This window comes from Raphanus sativus, chromosome 6 (genome assembly GCF_000801105.2).
Source record: "Raphanus sativus cultivar WK10039 chromosome 6, ASM80110v3, whole genome shotgun sequence".
Taxonomy (NCBI): domain Eukaryota; kingdom Viridiplantae; phylum Streptophyta; class Magnoliopsida; order Brassicales; family Brassicaceae; genus Raphanus; species Raphanus sativus.
This window is the reverse complement of record NC_079516.1, coordinates 5,392,354-5,404,358: the sequence shown is the minus strand read 5'-3', so window position 1 is coordinate 5,404,358 and position 12,005 is coordinate 5,392,354. Positions and strand designations below refer to the sequence as shown.

The following is a 12,005-nucleotide window of genomic DNA, read 5'->3' as shown; positions in this document are numbered from 1 at the left end:
AACACTCTCTATAGAGAGAAACACCACATCACATGCCTTCATCTAGGCACTTGTGACCTTTCGTTGTAGAACTACGATTGGCTTGATCTCCTTTCGGGGTACGTAGGCAACCCTTCACCGGGTCCAGCTATAACATATTACACCTCTTTTACTCTCCAACCATCAAGTTCAAGCTCAGCATGAAGACTTCTCCTAATCCCACCATCGAAATCAGTCTACCCTCTACGAAGCACCGATTTCGGTTCAAACATGGCTACAAGCTCTAATAGTTTTGATATGGCGCAAAGAGCTCGTGGAGGTTATTACTTAAAGCCATCTCAGAAGCTAAAAGACATGGAGTGATGCACGATCAGAGGGGGTACGACGAGTTCTTCATCTTCTTATGTGTTTCTTTTTATGTTATGCTTTTAAGTCAATGTGATACTTTGCTTTAAAATGTGCTTTGATTTCTTATTCTGAACTCTATGACTAAGCCATTCTCTTGTAACTTTTCTATTTAATAGCAAACTTTTTGTCAAAAAAAAAAAAAACAAGCCGGAGGAAAATTAGGATCAGATGGAAATACTAGATATCCAACCCGACCGAGGTAACTCAAAGTCACATTTTGTGTTTAATTTACTACTAGACTTCAACCAAAACATTAAGCCATTTAACTACAAAAACTATTATCACGTTCGTGTAATACAATTTGACAAAGACATGCAGACTAGCTATATCTTCTTCTTTTTTTTGTTCTTTCAGACTAGCCCTATATCTATACTATCGATTTCAATTGTGGAACTGATCACATGGTTAAATCCCATTTTGTGAGTTCCAAGAGACCAAAGCAGTCTCAACATTTCATGAATTTATTTTTTCAAAAAGTTTGTAACCATAAAAATAATTTCATATCTGTAAAATAAAATCAGATTTGTTACCATTTTATTATGTCTCCCAAACTACGTACATGTTGTTTTGTTGATATATATAGCAAACTATTAAATTTGGATTAAGGTGAAGTCAATTTAGAAAGGATGTTTCATTATCTAATTAAAAATTTCTTCCTGTTACAGATTTTGTTTTCTAAAGATTAAGGTTTTCCCAATTAGTTTTGCTAGTATGTACAATGTACATTATGAAAACAAAAAGAAAACAATGTTATTGGTCAGATCCTGGGTTTAATATTGCTCAGATCAGGTACGTGAAGGTGTATGGTGGGTTACATTGATCGCTTTCCCTACCACAGAAAAAAACATTGAATATCAGCCAATAAGCTCCAAATTTCGGATTAAAAAAATAAAAATTCAAAAAAAAAACGTGAAATTCAAAGGAGGGAAAATCCCCTCAAAACTCGAGTGTACAAGACGACGATCTCTTCCGGTGATTCGAAACGGTATTTCGATACGATCGATTGAAAATTAGGGTTTTTGGGTTACAAACCTCGATTGGTTCCAAGGGATTTCGATTTTCAATGTGCGTATTTTCGAAATATTCTGAACCCTAATGATTTAGGTTTCTGCTCGATTTCTATTCCATATCGCTTAGAAAGATCTTTGCTTTGGTTGTGAAATACCCAAAAAGGGATTCCTTGATCGCCTCGCCCCCTAAAGTTTTAACTTTTGTTTTGGTTCTGATTGATTTCGTGTGATAGTTTGTGGATACACTCTTTATTCACATTCATGATGTTTGTTTGTTTTTTTTATTGTTATGTTTTGTTGTTCAGTGAGAGGTTAAGATAAAGGTTGAAACTTTCCTGCTTTGAATGAATGATGAGAGACAACCAGTATCTATATGAGTTTGCTCAAAGATGAATCTTTTACAAAGCCATCTGATTATATGATTGTGGAGAGTGACTCAGGGACTTGGAAATTAGGGTTTGCAATCTCTTAGGTGCTGAGTTTTTTGATTCTAGAGTTCCATGACCGTTTCATAGCATGAAGGTTGGGGAGTTTTTAGATGGATAAAGGAGATTGTAATAGGACACTCTGTGAGATTGTGAGTCTGCTGAAATCATGGCTCCCCTGGCGATCCGAGCCACCTACTGTCTCCAGGGATTTCTGGATGCCTGATCAGAGCTGTCGTGTGTGTTACGAGTGTGATTGTCAGTTCACTCTTATCAATCGCAGGCACCATTGCCGTCTCTGCGGCAGAGTTTTCTGTGGGAAATGTACAGCGAACTCGGTACCTTTGGCTACCGGCGACTTGAGAGCTCCAAGTGAAGAGTGGGAGAGGATCCGTGTTTGTAATTATTGTTTCAGGCAGTGGGAGCTAGGTGATGGTGGAGCGCATCTTTCGAATATTCCTGACATTAGTGCTTCATCTTCTGAGACGAGTCTTCTTAGCTCAAAGACTGGTACAACTGCCAATAGTAGTACTCTTGGCTCGATGCCGGGATTGGTTGGTCCTTATCAAAGGGTTAAACGCGGTTCTGATGTCAGTTTGCACGGAGTACCTTCTAAGGAGACTGGCACAGCCAGGCAAGGCAAAGAAACTTCAGGGAGTAACAGTTTCATGGCCACAGATGTGGAAGATCCATCTCGCTTTGCTTTAAATAGGTATTCTTTTTCTCTGAGTTCTCTTTGATCTCATAGGTACATGTGAAGGTTATTAGACTCTGCAGACAACATCTAGGGTAGGCCATGTGGCCTTTGACCACGCTTTATGCAATTACCATGTGAAGTATGTAGCAGCAACTTTAGATTCGCATTCGTGTTTGGGTAACTTTATATTTTGTTTCCTTTATGCATCAGGAGTGATGATGAGTATGACGAGTATTGTGCATACCAGACTGATACTGAGACGAGTCATTCTCCCCAAGCTAATAAATACTATGGTCCACTGGAATATGAGGAGATGAGCATATGTGATGGCCCCAGTAAGCATCTGAGTTTCGACACCTCTGACCAGAAGAGTGTAAGCGGCTCTCCACTCATTCATCAGTGTCTTGAATCTCTAATTGGGGAAGGATCAGAGCAGTTCCAGAAAAAAGATGAGAATGATGGCCAATGTGAAGCACCTTCTCCGCCAGATATTTCGGATGATCAAATGGCAGAACCGGTGGATTTCGAGAACAATGGACTTTTGTGGGTTCCACCTGATCCGGAAAAGGAAGAAGATGAGAGAGAAAGTCCTTTGTTTGACGAGGAAGATAATGAGGGAGATGCCTCAGGTGCGTGGGGATACTTACGACCTTCCACTAGCTTTGGAAGTGGGGAGTACCGTAGCGAGGATCGAACAAGTGAAGAGCACAAGAAGAATATGAAGAATGTGGTTGATGGGCACTTTAGAGCTTTGCTTGCACAACTGTTGCAAGTCGACAACCTCCCTGTGAGCGATGAAGAGGGAAAAGAGGGTTGGTTAGAGATTATCACCTCTCTTTCTTGGGAGGCGGCTAATTTACTGAAGCCTGATATGAGCAAAAGTGGAGGGATGGATCCTGGTGGCTATGTCAAAGTGAAGTGCTTAGCTTCCGGGTTCCGACATGATAGGTAATAGAAGCAACAAAACTTTAATCCCAAAATACTGGTGCTAAGTCGATAGTGCTTCATTCTATGCGCTGTGTATTTTCTATTCCTGTGAAGTTTCATATTCTTAGTAATCCGTGTATTACATTACAGCATGGTGGTTAAGGGAGTTGTATGCAAGAAAAATGTGGCTCATAGGAGAATGAAAGCAAAGATTGAGAAAGCTCGACTATTGATTCTTGGTGGTGCGCTTGAGTATCAAAGGGTCTCAAACCAGTTCTCGAGTTTTGATACTTTGCTGCAACAGGTGATATTTGAGTGCCTCCATGTTTCGTCAGATATGAAATTTGCTTATTTATGGGCTAAACTCTTTTACTTCTTGCACTTATTTTTTTTTTTGTTTTCAGGAAAAGGAGCATCTAAAGATGGCTGTTGCAAAGATTCACGCTGAACGTCCAAATATTCTACTAGTCGAAAAATCAGTTTCTCGATTTGCGCAAGAGTATCTTCTAGCCAAAGACATATCTCTTGTTCTAAACATTAAGAGGCCACTTTTAGACCGCATTGCTCGCTGCACTGGTGCTCAGATCATTCCTTCAGTAGATCACCTCTCGTCGCAAAAGCTGGGTTACTGTGAGAATTTTCGGGTGGATAGGTTTCTCGAAGAACATGGCCAAGATGGAAAGAAAGCAGTGAAGACGTTGATGTATTTTGAGGGTTGTCCAAGGCCATTAGGCTTTACAGTAAGAACTCCCAGCCATTAGAATTAGAAAAAATGCAGAGCCGAGTTCTTGTATATGATTTTGCTTCATAACATTTACTCCTTGCTTTTTGTGTCATTGCTTCTTCAGATTTTGCTTAGGGGTGCTAATGAAGAAGAGTTGAAAAAGGTGAAGCATGTGGTCCGATATGGAGTGTTTGCAGCTTATCATTTGGCACTCGAGACATCGTTTCTTGCTGACGAAGGAGCCTCACCAGAACTCCCCTTGAACTCCCCAATTACAGTAGCTCTTCCAGATAAATCTACAAGCATTGAACGTTCGATATCTACTGTGCCAGGTTTCACGATCTCCACACATGATAAATCTCCAACAAGGATATCTGGTTTCGAACCACAACGAGCAAACAGTGTTCCAGCATCAGAGTTGCTTTCGACCTCTGCCAATCTATCCATCCAGAAGGACATAAATCCTTTGATATCCAATGATTCAGGCTGGCAGGCTAGAGAAACAAATCCGGGTTTCATCTTTTCACGCTGTAATGTTTCATTGACTTTGCCTGACTCTGTGATTGAAGGAAGAAACTCAAATTTGTCTGAAAGAGATGCAATCGCAGATACACCAGCAGACAAAAGCAACCCATCTATTGAGGCACCAGACATAATGGACAATTCCCTGCATTCATCTGAGCAAGGCTTTGTGCCAAAGACTTCTCAAAGTAGTACGAGCGTTATAGTAGAACATCAGGACAATGGTTCAGACCTTACAACCATCCAACAACAGAACAGTGAGGATAAGGAACCACAATCTCAAAAAGAGGAATTTCCTCCGTCACCCTCTGATCACCAGAGTATTTTAGTTTCTCTATCGTCCCGGTCAGTGTGGAAAGGAACTGTGTGTGAGAGGTCACATCTCTTCAGGATAAAATACTATGGTAGTTTTGATAAACCCTTGGGACGGTTCTTGAGAGATCATTTGTTCGATCAGGTAAGTTTTCCTACGTGACTTATCTATTACAGCTTATAGAATAATTTGGTAACTCAAATAAACGCTCAAATCGCAGGGTTACAGGTGTCGTTCATGTGAGATGCCATCAGAAGCTCACGTTCACTGTTACACTCATCGACAAGGCAGCCTTACAATATCTGTCAAAAAGCTCCAAGATTATCTCTTACCTGGTGAAAAGGAAGGGAAGATTTGGATGTGGCATAGATGTCTGAGATGCCCCCGACCTAATGGCTTTCCTCCAGCGACTCTACGAGTGGTGATGTCTGATGCTGCATGGGGATTGTCGTTTGGGAAGTTTCTGGAGCTCAGTTTCTCAAATCACGCAGCTGCCAGTAGAGTAGCATGTTGTGGCCATTCTCTCCATAGAGACTGTCTTCGCTTCTACGGGTACTTTTTTTCTTGCTGCCAGTAGAGTAGCATGTTGTGGCCATTCTTTCCTTTGCTCTAACCAGTTGTTCTCATGTAGATTTGGGAACATGGTTGCTTGCTTCCGATACGCTACTATAGATGTTCATTCGGTCTACCTCCCACCATCAGTTCTTAGTTTCAACTATGATAATCAGGACTGGATACAGAGAGAGATAGATAAGGTTAAAAATATCTGTGATTTTCTTGGATGCAGTTTTATAATCTCACATTTTTGACTGATTCTCTTTCTTTTTCATCAAGCAGGTGGCAGAGAGAGCAGAGCTTCTGTTTTCTGAAGTATTAAATGCTATTAGTCGAATTGCAGTGAAAGGTTTTACTCGTCGAATTGGTGAACTCGAAGAACTGCTGCAAAGAGAGAAAACAGAATATGAGATAAAAAATAATGTTATGTAATTCCAACTCAGCTTTGCAAGATAAAATTGGTTCTCTCTTAAATCCAATGTACAAACAGTAATTATTTTAAGAGAACAGCTCTGTTTTGTAACTGTTCTTGCGTTTCTTCCAGGAGAATATGCAAAACATGTTGCAGAGGGAGGTGAAGGAAGGCCAACCTCTTGTGGACATTCTTGAACTATACCGACTTCGCAGACAGCTGATATTTCAGTCTTATATGTGGGATCACCGCTTGATTAATGCATCAAAATTTCAGAAGCTTGAGAGTAGTGATGACACAAAGCGAGAAGAAAATGAGAAACCACCCTTGGCTAAGAGCCAGACGCTCCCTGAGATTAATGCTGGGACAAACTCTCTTCTTGCTGGCTCAGAGGTTGATCCGAATCCTGATACTGGTTCTACTGGTGACACTGGCTCGTTAAATGAAGTTCAGAAGAAAGCTGATACAAATTTAGATTTGAATCCGGAAAAGGAAGATGGGGGAGAAGTTTCTCCCAGCAAGACCCTACCTGATACTTCTGTGGAAAACAAACTCGATGTTCGCAGGACACAGTCTGATGGCCATTTAGTGATGAAAAATCTTTCAGCCACTCTTGATGCAGCATGGATAGGCGAACGTCAAACATCAGAGGAGATTCCAGCAAATAATAAGATCTTGCTTCCTCCTTCCTCCATGTCAAGCTCTTCAACTTTCCCTCCAATCTCAGAGGGGTTAAAGCCAATAGATCTCCCAGAACAGCAAAAGGAACTCAAGGTAGCCTATCCAGTTTCACCTGCTTTACCGAGTAAAAATTATGAAAACTCGGAAGATTCTGTAAGCTGGTTAGGTATGCCATTCATCAGTTTCTACCGGTCCATCAACAAGAACTTTCTGCTTAGCTCTCAGAAGCTCGATACATTTGGCGAACATAGCCCTGTCTATATTTCATCATTTAGAGAGGCAGAGCTTCAAGGTGGACCAAGGCTACTTCTACCTGTGGGTATGAATGATATTGTTGTTCCGGTGTATGATGATGAGCCCACAAGTATGATCGCATATGCCTTGATGTCACCTGAATATCAACGCCAAATTTCTGTTCAAGGGGAATCTCTAGTTTCATTTCCTTCTGAACTGAATATCCCTCGCCCAGTTGATGACACCATTTTTGACCCTAGCAGAAGCAATAGTTCAGTCGATGAGAGTATCCTTTCAATGTCCTCATCTCTGCGTCTTGACCCACTTTCGTATACAAAAGCGTTCAATGCTCGAGTCTCATATGGAGAAGACGGCACTCTTGGGAAAGTGAAGTACACAGTAACTTGTTACTACGCTAAACGGTTTGAGGCGTTGCGAGGTATATGTATCCCTTCGGAACTCGAGTTTATAAGGTCTCTTAGCCGGTGTAAAAAATGGGGAGCTCAAGGTGGAAAGAGCAATGTCTTCTTTGCTAAAACCTTGGACGATCGTTTCATCATCAAGCAAGTCACCAAGACAGAATTGGAATCGTTCATCAAACTTGCACCTGCTTACTTCAAGTACTTATCTGAATCTATCAGCTCGAAAAGCCCAACTTGCCTGGCAAAGATCTTGGGAATCTATCAGGTACACTTTTAACTGCTAAGTTGAGAAATTTACTGGTCATGTTTGACTTGTGATGAGAGTATGTATTTGTGTTAATAGGTTGCAACAAAGCAACTTAAGAGCGGGAAAGAAACAAAGATGGATGTTCTTATCATGGAGAATCTTCTCTTCGGAAGAACTGTGAAGCGGCTTTATGACCTGAAAGGATCTTCCCGGGCAAGATACAATCCTGACTCTAGTGGGAGCAACAAAGTCTTGTTGGATCAAAACTTGATTGAAGCAATGCCAACTTCTCCCATTTTTGTCGGTAACAAAGCAAAACGACTGTTGGAAAGAGCTGTCTGGAACGACACCGCCTTTCTTGCAGTGAGTTTTTACTCTTCTACTATAAATCATTAACGCTTCACTACTCTTCCTAAAGTTCATAAACCTATGTATCTTGTTATTGTTGTGTGTTGCCAGTTGGGTGATGTGATGGATTACTCGTTACTAGTAGGCGTGGATGAAGAAAAGAACGAGCTAGTTCTAGGGATTATCGATTTCTTGAGGCAGTACACATGGGACAAACATCTAGAGTCTTGGGTGAAGTTTACAGGAATCTTGGGAGGCCCCAAGAATGAAGCACCAACAGTAATCTCTCCAAAGCAATACAAGAGAAGATTCAGAAAGGCGATGACTACTTACTTCCTCATGGTTCCTGATCAGTGGTCTCCTCCTGATGTCATTACTAATAACTCCAGGTCAGATCAACCAGAAGAAACCTCTCAAACGGGTACGCAAGCAGAGTGATAGATAATATATATGAATCCTCAGCATGTCATGATTTTTTTGTCTGGTATAGAAATTGGAATTGTGCATATGGGAACACTATTCTTTGGTTATGATTCTTTTGGATGTGGATTTTGTTTGCATCTTTTAGATTATGTGTCGTTCAGGTAGAGTTTTAGATGATTGTCTGAATGATTCATCATTAGAAAGATATGATTATTTCAATTATTTTCCCATCTGTACAAAAAAAAACTTGTGTATATGAGATTCTTTTCTAATAGCTGAGTAGACAATGAAATCAAAATCCGGACATATATTCATGTTTGTGTTCTTACAAAAGAGATACAAGAAAGAAGCAAATGGCTGCTTCTTTCACCCAGCCTTTTTTTTTGTGTACATTCTTATTCAAGAGGCCTTTTTGTAGAGAGAACAGATTTTGATTTTTTTTGAAAAATACAGATTTAGAGGAATTCAAGGCTGCTCCATTTGATCATTCTTAGCTCTTGCTGTGAAACAATCTCTTCTCTTTGACCATCACCTTTCTCTGCAACTCTCAGTTCCTGATAACTTCTTTGCAGAAGATCAAGAATCTCCACCTCTCTGTTTTTTATTTATAAACCAAGTTAAGTATCTAAAAGCACTGAAACAATTTCGATCTGACGATTATGAATTGGGAAGTTATCATTACCTTGGGTAAGAAGTTACTATTGGACTCTCTGGGGGGCAACGAGGACCTTCATCGTACCCTTCACATATAACCTCTCCGCTATCATCCGTGTAGCATATGATCCCTTGTACTGGATCTTCATATACCTGTTTACAAAACACAAACCAATTAGATTTCTCAAGAAAATCAAGACCCGTTTCTAGACAAAAAAAAATGAAGAAAGGATCTTACAGTGTTCTTGGTGGAGTATCTTATTGGTTGAGGAACTGTGACTTGCTTGACTTTAACTTGAACGTGACTCTGTTGAAGCATCAAAGTCTTTGATCTTACTGTCTTTGGAACAAAACATTGTGTTTGAAGAGGTAGACAAAGTTTAGTTGAATATGCCATAGCCTCTGTGAGTCTGTGTGTTTCTTTTTTCAGATGAAACTTTGATCTCCTCTTTATGGGACAAAATGTTTGGTTTATAGGTTCCAAGAACTTAATAAGAGATAATGGCAAAATAAAACTGCTTAAGTTCCGATGATTGGTTGAATCTTAGTTTAATATTTTATAAGATTTTTATAATGTAAATAGTCACAAGATGGATATATTATAATGGCCGATAAGAGTGGTCATCTTACTAACATGTTCATAATGTCTATGTCGTGGGGTCATGACTCTCATACTATGAGTAAATTGTAAAGTTATTCTTTCTTTTAATAATTGTTCGTTTTTTCTTCTTACTTTTCATCGAATGAAAGGTTGGCCGGTCGATTTTTCCTGTAATCGTTGAATTTATGCGCATAATTTATAAGTGTCTACTCAGAGAGGTGTGAGTATTGATTGGTGTTTTTTTTCTTGAGAACAATTGATTGTTGTTGTTTGAAGGGAAATAATAGTAACATGTCGTTCACGTAGGTTGATATGTGCAGTACATAAAATGCTTTCACAATTTCATCGTAAGATGACCACCTACTTATTAAATTTTCTCTTATTTTCATCAGTATTAAATATTTTTTTCTTCAAAATATAGTATATTTTTGTAATAGTATTTGAATTTTTTTATTCGCTTACTGAAACTAAAACACAAAAAAATATAGTGGTTTATTATCTGCCGCAAGAATATTATTAGTTAATTAAAATTTGGCACGTGTCCATTTTGGTGACGTGTAAGTTTTTGTTTTATTCAAAATGTCAATAATTGGTATATAGTTAATGATGTGATTAGACGAGTGATTACTTGCTGGCTAAACATGGAGACATCGTCTTACAGTTGCTCGGAAAAGGTCGTCTCTTTCCAACGTCAGTAAGGTTAAGGTATGTTCTAGAGTAATATTGTCTCGTATGTTTAATTTATTAGTAATACCAAACTATACATGGAAACGAATATTCCTCTTTTAATTATATGAATCTTTATTTTGTTTTCTTAAAGAAAACTACAAATGTTTATAAGTTTCCGAGTCATCACCAACAACTCAGAACCAAAAAAGCATATAATAAAACTCTAAGAATGAATCATATATGGCAAGGTAGGTCACAAATTGTTGGAGAAAACTTCCAGAATGGATTTAACAAAACAAGAAAACTAATGCTAATTGATTATTCTGTACTTAGTACATAAACTTTATATTAAAATTATAACTAATACTTGTGGTGTCTATTTGAGGAGGTTGGGAGGTGATATACGCTACCAGAGTTATTTTTATATATCATTTTTCTAATCCATCGTCCAGTTAAATCATCGTGTAGTGGTGGCCTAACTTATCAATATCGTACGATCTCCAAATTTAATAAAAGCAAGTATATGATTATAAAATTTGATACAATACTTATTAATATTATCTTCTTAATTTAATTATATTATGATGGTGAAGTACACTAGAAAGTAGAAACCAACTACGACTACGAGTGAAAACTCCGTGAATGGGCTCTTGGAGCAACAATTTTGTATCTGTATTTAATCTTTAAGAATATAAATCTTTTCATCTGGATAGTTATTATGTTTGTTGTCAATATCTATTATATTATGATTTTCAATTATAATTTCAAATTAAAGTACATCAATTTTGCTAAAGAATTTATATTCCTATCATTCCTATTCATGGCACTATAACGTTGCATGCAAGGACGTTCATCTGCATTACTAATAAGTAATTAAGTATATGCCATATATACAATACTAGTCAAGAAACGTTTCACAAAATTATAACATGTGATGGTTATTAGTTACTAAGTACATATCTTAAAAACCTATCAATTTACTTCAATCACGTACATGCCAACTCTCACGTCTAATTTGCTAACTCTCTAGTTGTTTTTTTTTTTTTGCAAATAGACTAATTATTATGAACCTGAAAAGTTGCTTCTCTTCTAAAGAATGAACAATCTATGTTAAGATGTGTAAGCCCATTTCAAGGCCCAAGTGTTCGTTCATCTAAACCTAACTTGTTTGTAACTCAAGCGTATGAAGCTGATGATCAAATGAGAATTTTGGGTTTGTATTGATCGATTTTGGGTGTTTTTCCAAAGGACTGAGTATGACAGTGCCACATACGAGTCGATACCTTTTCTCCCAAAGGACGTCTGTTTCAGATTGAGTATGGTATTGAAACTATCGAGGTAACTTCTTCATCACTCTATCTCTAAGCTACTAAGCAATGCGAACAATGCGAGTTGTATCAAGTGGTTATAGGTTAAAGGGTATCACGAGAGAGAGAGAGAGAGAGAGAGAGAGAGAGAGAGAGAGAGAGAGAGAGAGAGAGAGAGAGAGAGAGAGAGAGAGAGAGAGAGAGAGAGAGAGAGAGAGAGAGAGAGATCCATGAACACTAGTAAGAGTGTTTGCTGAGAGAACTAAAAAACTTAAGTCCTAAGTGTAATCCCTCAAAGATCCAAATGTAACCTCACGTTATAGTGGATTCCGAGAATGATTCTTTCTCAATGAAAGTTCAAGATCACAATACATTATTAGTCATTAGTTCATTACTCAAACCATTACATAAAATTCATAAGAAAGATAGAAACCAGAATCAGACTTA

At 38.5% G+C, this 12,005-nt stretch overlaps 2 protein-coding genes across 5 annotated transcripts; one reads left to right on the top strand and one right to left on the bottom strand.

The window, feature by feature from the left end:
* The first annotated feature begins 1,238 nt into the window (after positions 1-1,238).
* Positions 1,239-8,549, top strand: LOC108812623 (1-phosphatidylinositol-3-phosphate 5-kinase FAB1B). 4 transcript variants are annotated; one of them, XM_018584931.2, is made up of 12 exons: positions 1,239-1,372; positions 1,703-2,534; positions 2,730-3,467; positions 3,597-3,750; positions 3,851-4,186; positions 4,295-5,149; positions 5,226-5,557; positions 5,637-5,760; positions 5,843-5,971; positions 6,105-7,574; positions 7,653-7,919; positions 8,016-8,549. In XM_018584931.2, exons 2-12 carry the CDS (start codon positions 1,936-1,938, stop codon positions 8,340-8,342), a joined length of 5,331 nt encoding a protein of 1,776 aa, XP_018440433.2. In that variant the 5' UTR covers positions 1,239-1,372; positions 1,703-1,935; the 3' UTR covers positions 8,343-8,549. The 4 variants fall into 4 exon arrangements, with proteins under 4 accessions (XP_018440433.2, XP_018440431.2, XP_056844965.1 ...); XM_018584929.2 differs by having other exon boundaries at positions 1,269-1,452; XM_056988985.1 differs by having other exon boundaries at positions 1,269-2,534; positions 4,295-4,700; positions 4,779-5,149.
* A 65-nt stretch (positions 8,550-8,614) lies between these two features.
* On the bottom strand, positions 8,615-9,496 carry LOC108812624 (uncharacterized). The gene is made up of 3 exons (XM_018584933.2): positions 9,220-9,496; positions 9,010-9,134; positions 8,615-8,921 (listed from the first exon to the last, which is right to left on the bottom strand). The coding sequence occupies exons 1-3, from the start codon at positions 9,376-9,378 to the stop codon at positions 8,783-8,785; spliced, it is 423 nt and encodes a 140-aa protein (XP_018440435.1). The 5' UTR covers positions 9,379-9,496; the 3' UTR covers positions 8,615-8,782.
* Between the last annotated feature and the right edge of the window lie 2,509 nt (positions 9,497-12,005).

What these genes read in the sequence shown, in the direction of transcription:
- LOC108812623 (XM_018584931.2), top strand. Translation starts at nt 1,936, where the DNA reads ATGGATAAAGGAGATTGTAATAGGACACTCTGTGAGATTGTGAGTCTG. An exon ending in TCTCGCTTTGCTTTAAATAG is followed by an intron (nt 2,535 to 2,729) that starts GTATTCTTTTTC and finishes TTTATGCATCAG; the next exon opens with GAGTGATGATGAGTATGACG. An exon ending in CAAGGCCATTAGGCTTTACA is followed by an intron (nt 4,187 to 4,294) that starts GTAAGAACTCCC and finishes TTGCTTCTTCAG; the next exon opens with ATTTTGCTTAGGGGTGCTAA.
- LOC108812624 (XM_018584933.2), bottom strand. Translation starts at nt 9,378, where the DNA reads ATGGCATATTCAACTAAACTTTGTCTACCTCTTCAAACACAATGTTTT. An exon ending in GATACTCCACCAAGAACACT is followed by an intron (nt 9,135 to 9,219) that starts GTAAGATCCTTT and finishes TTTTGTAAACAG; the next exon opens with GTATATGAAGATCCAGTACA. An exon ending in ATAGTAACTTCTTACCCAAG is followed by an intron (nt 8,922 to 9,009) that starts GTAATGATAACT and finishes AATAAAAAACAG; the next exon opens with AGAGGTGGAGATTCTTGATC.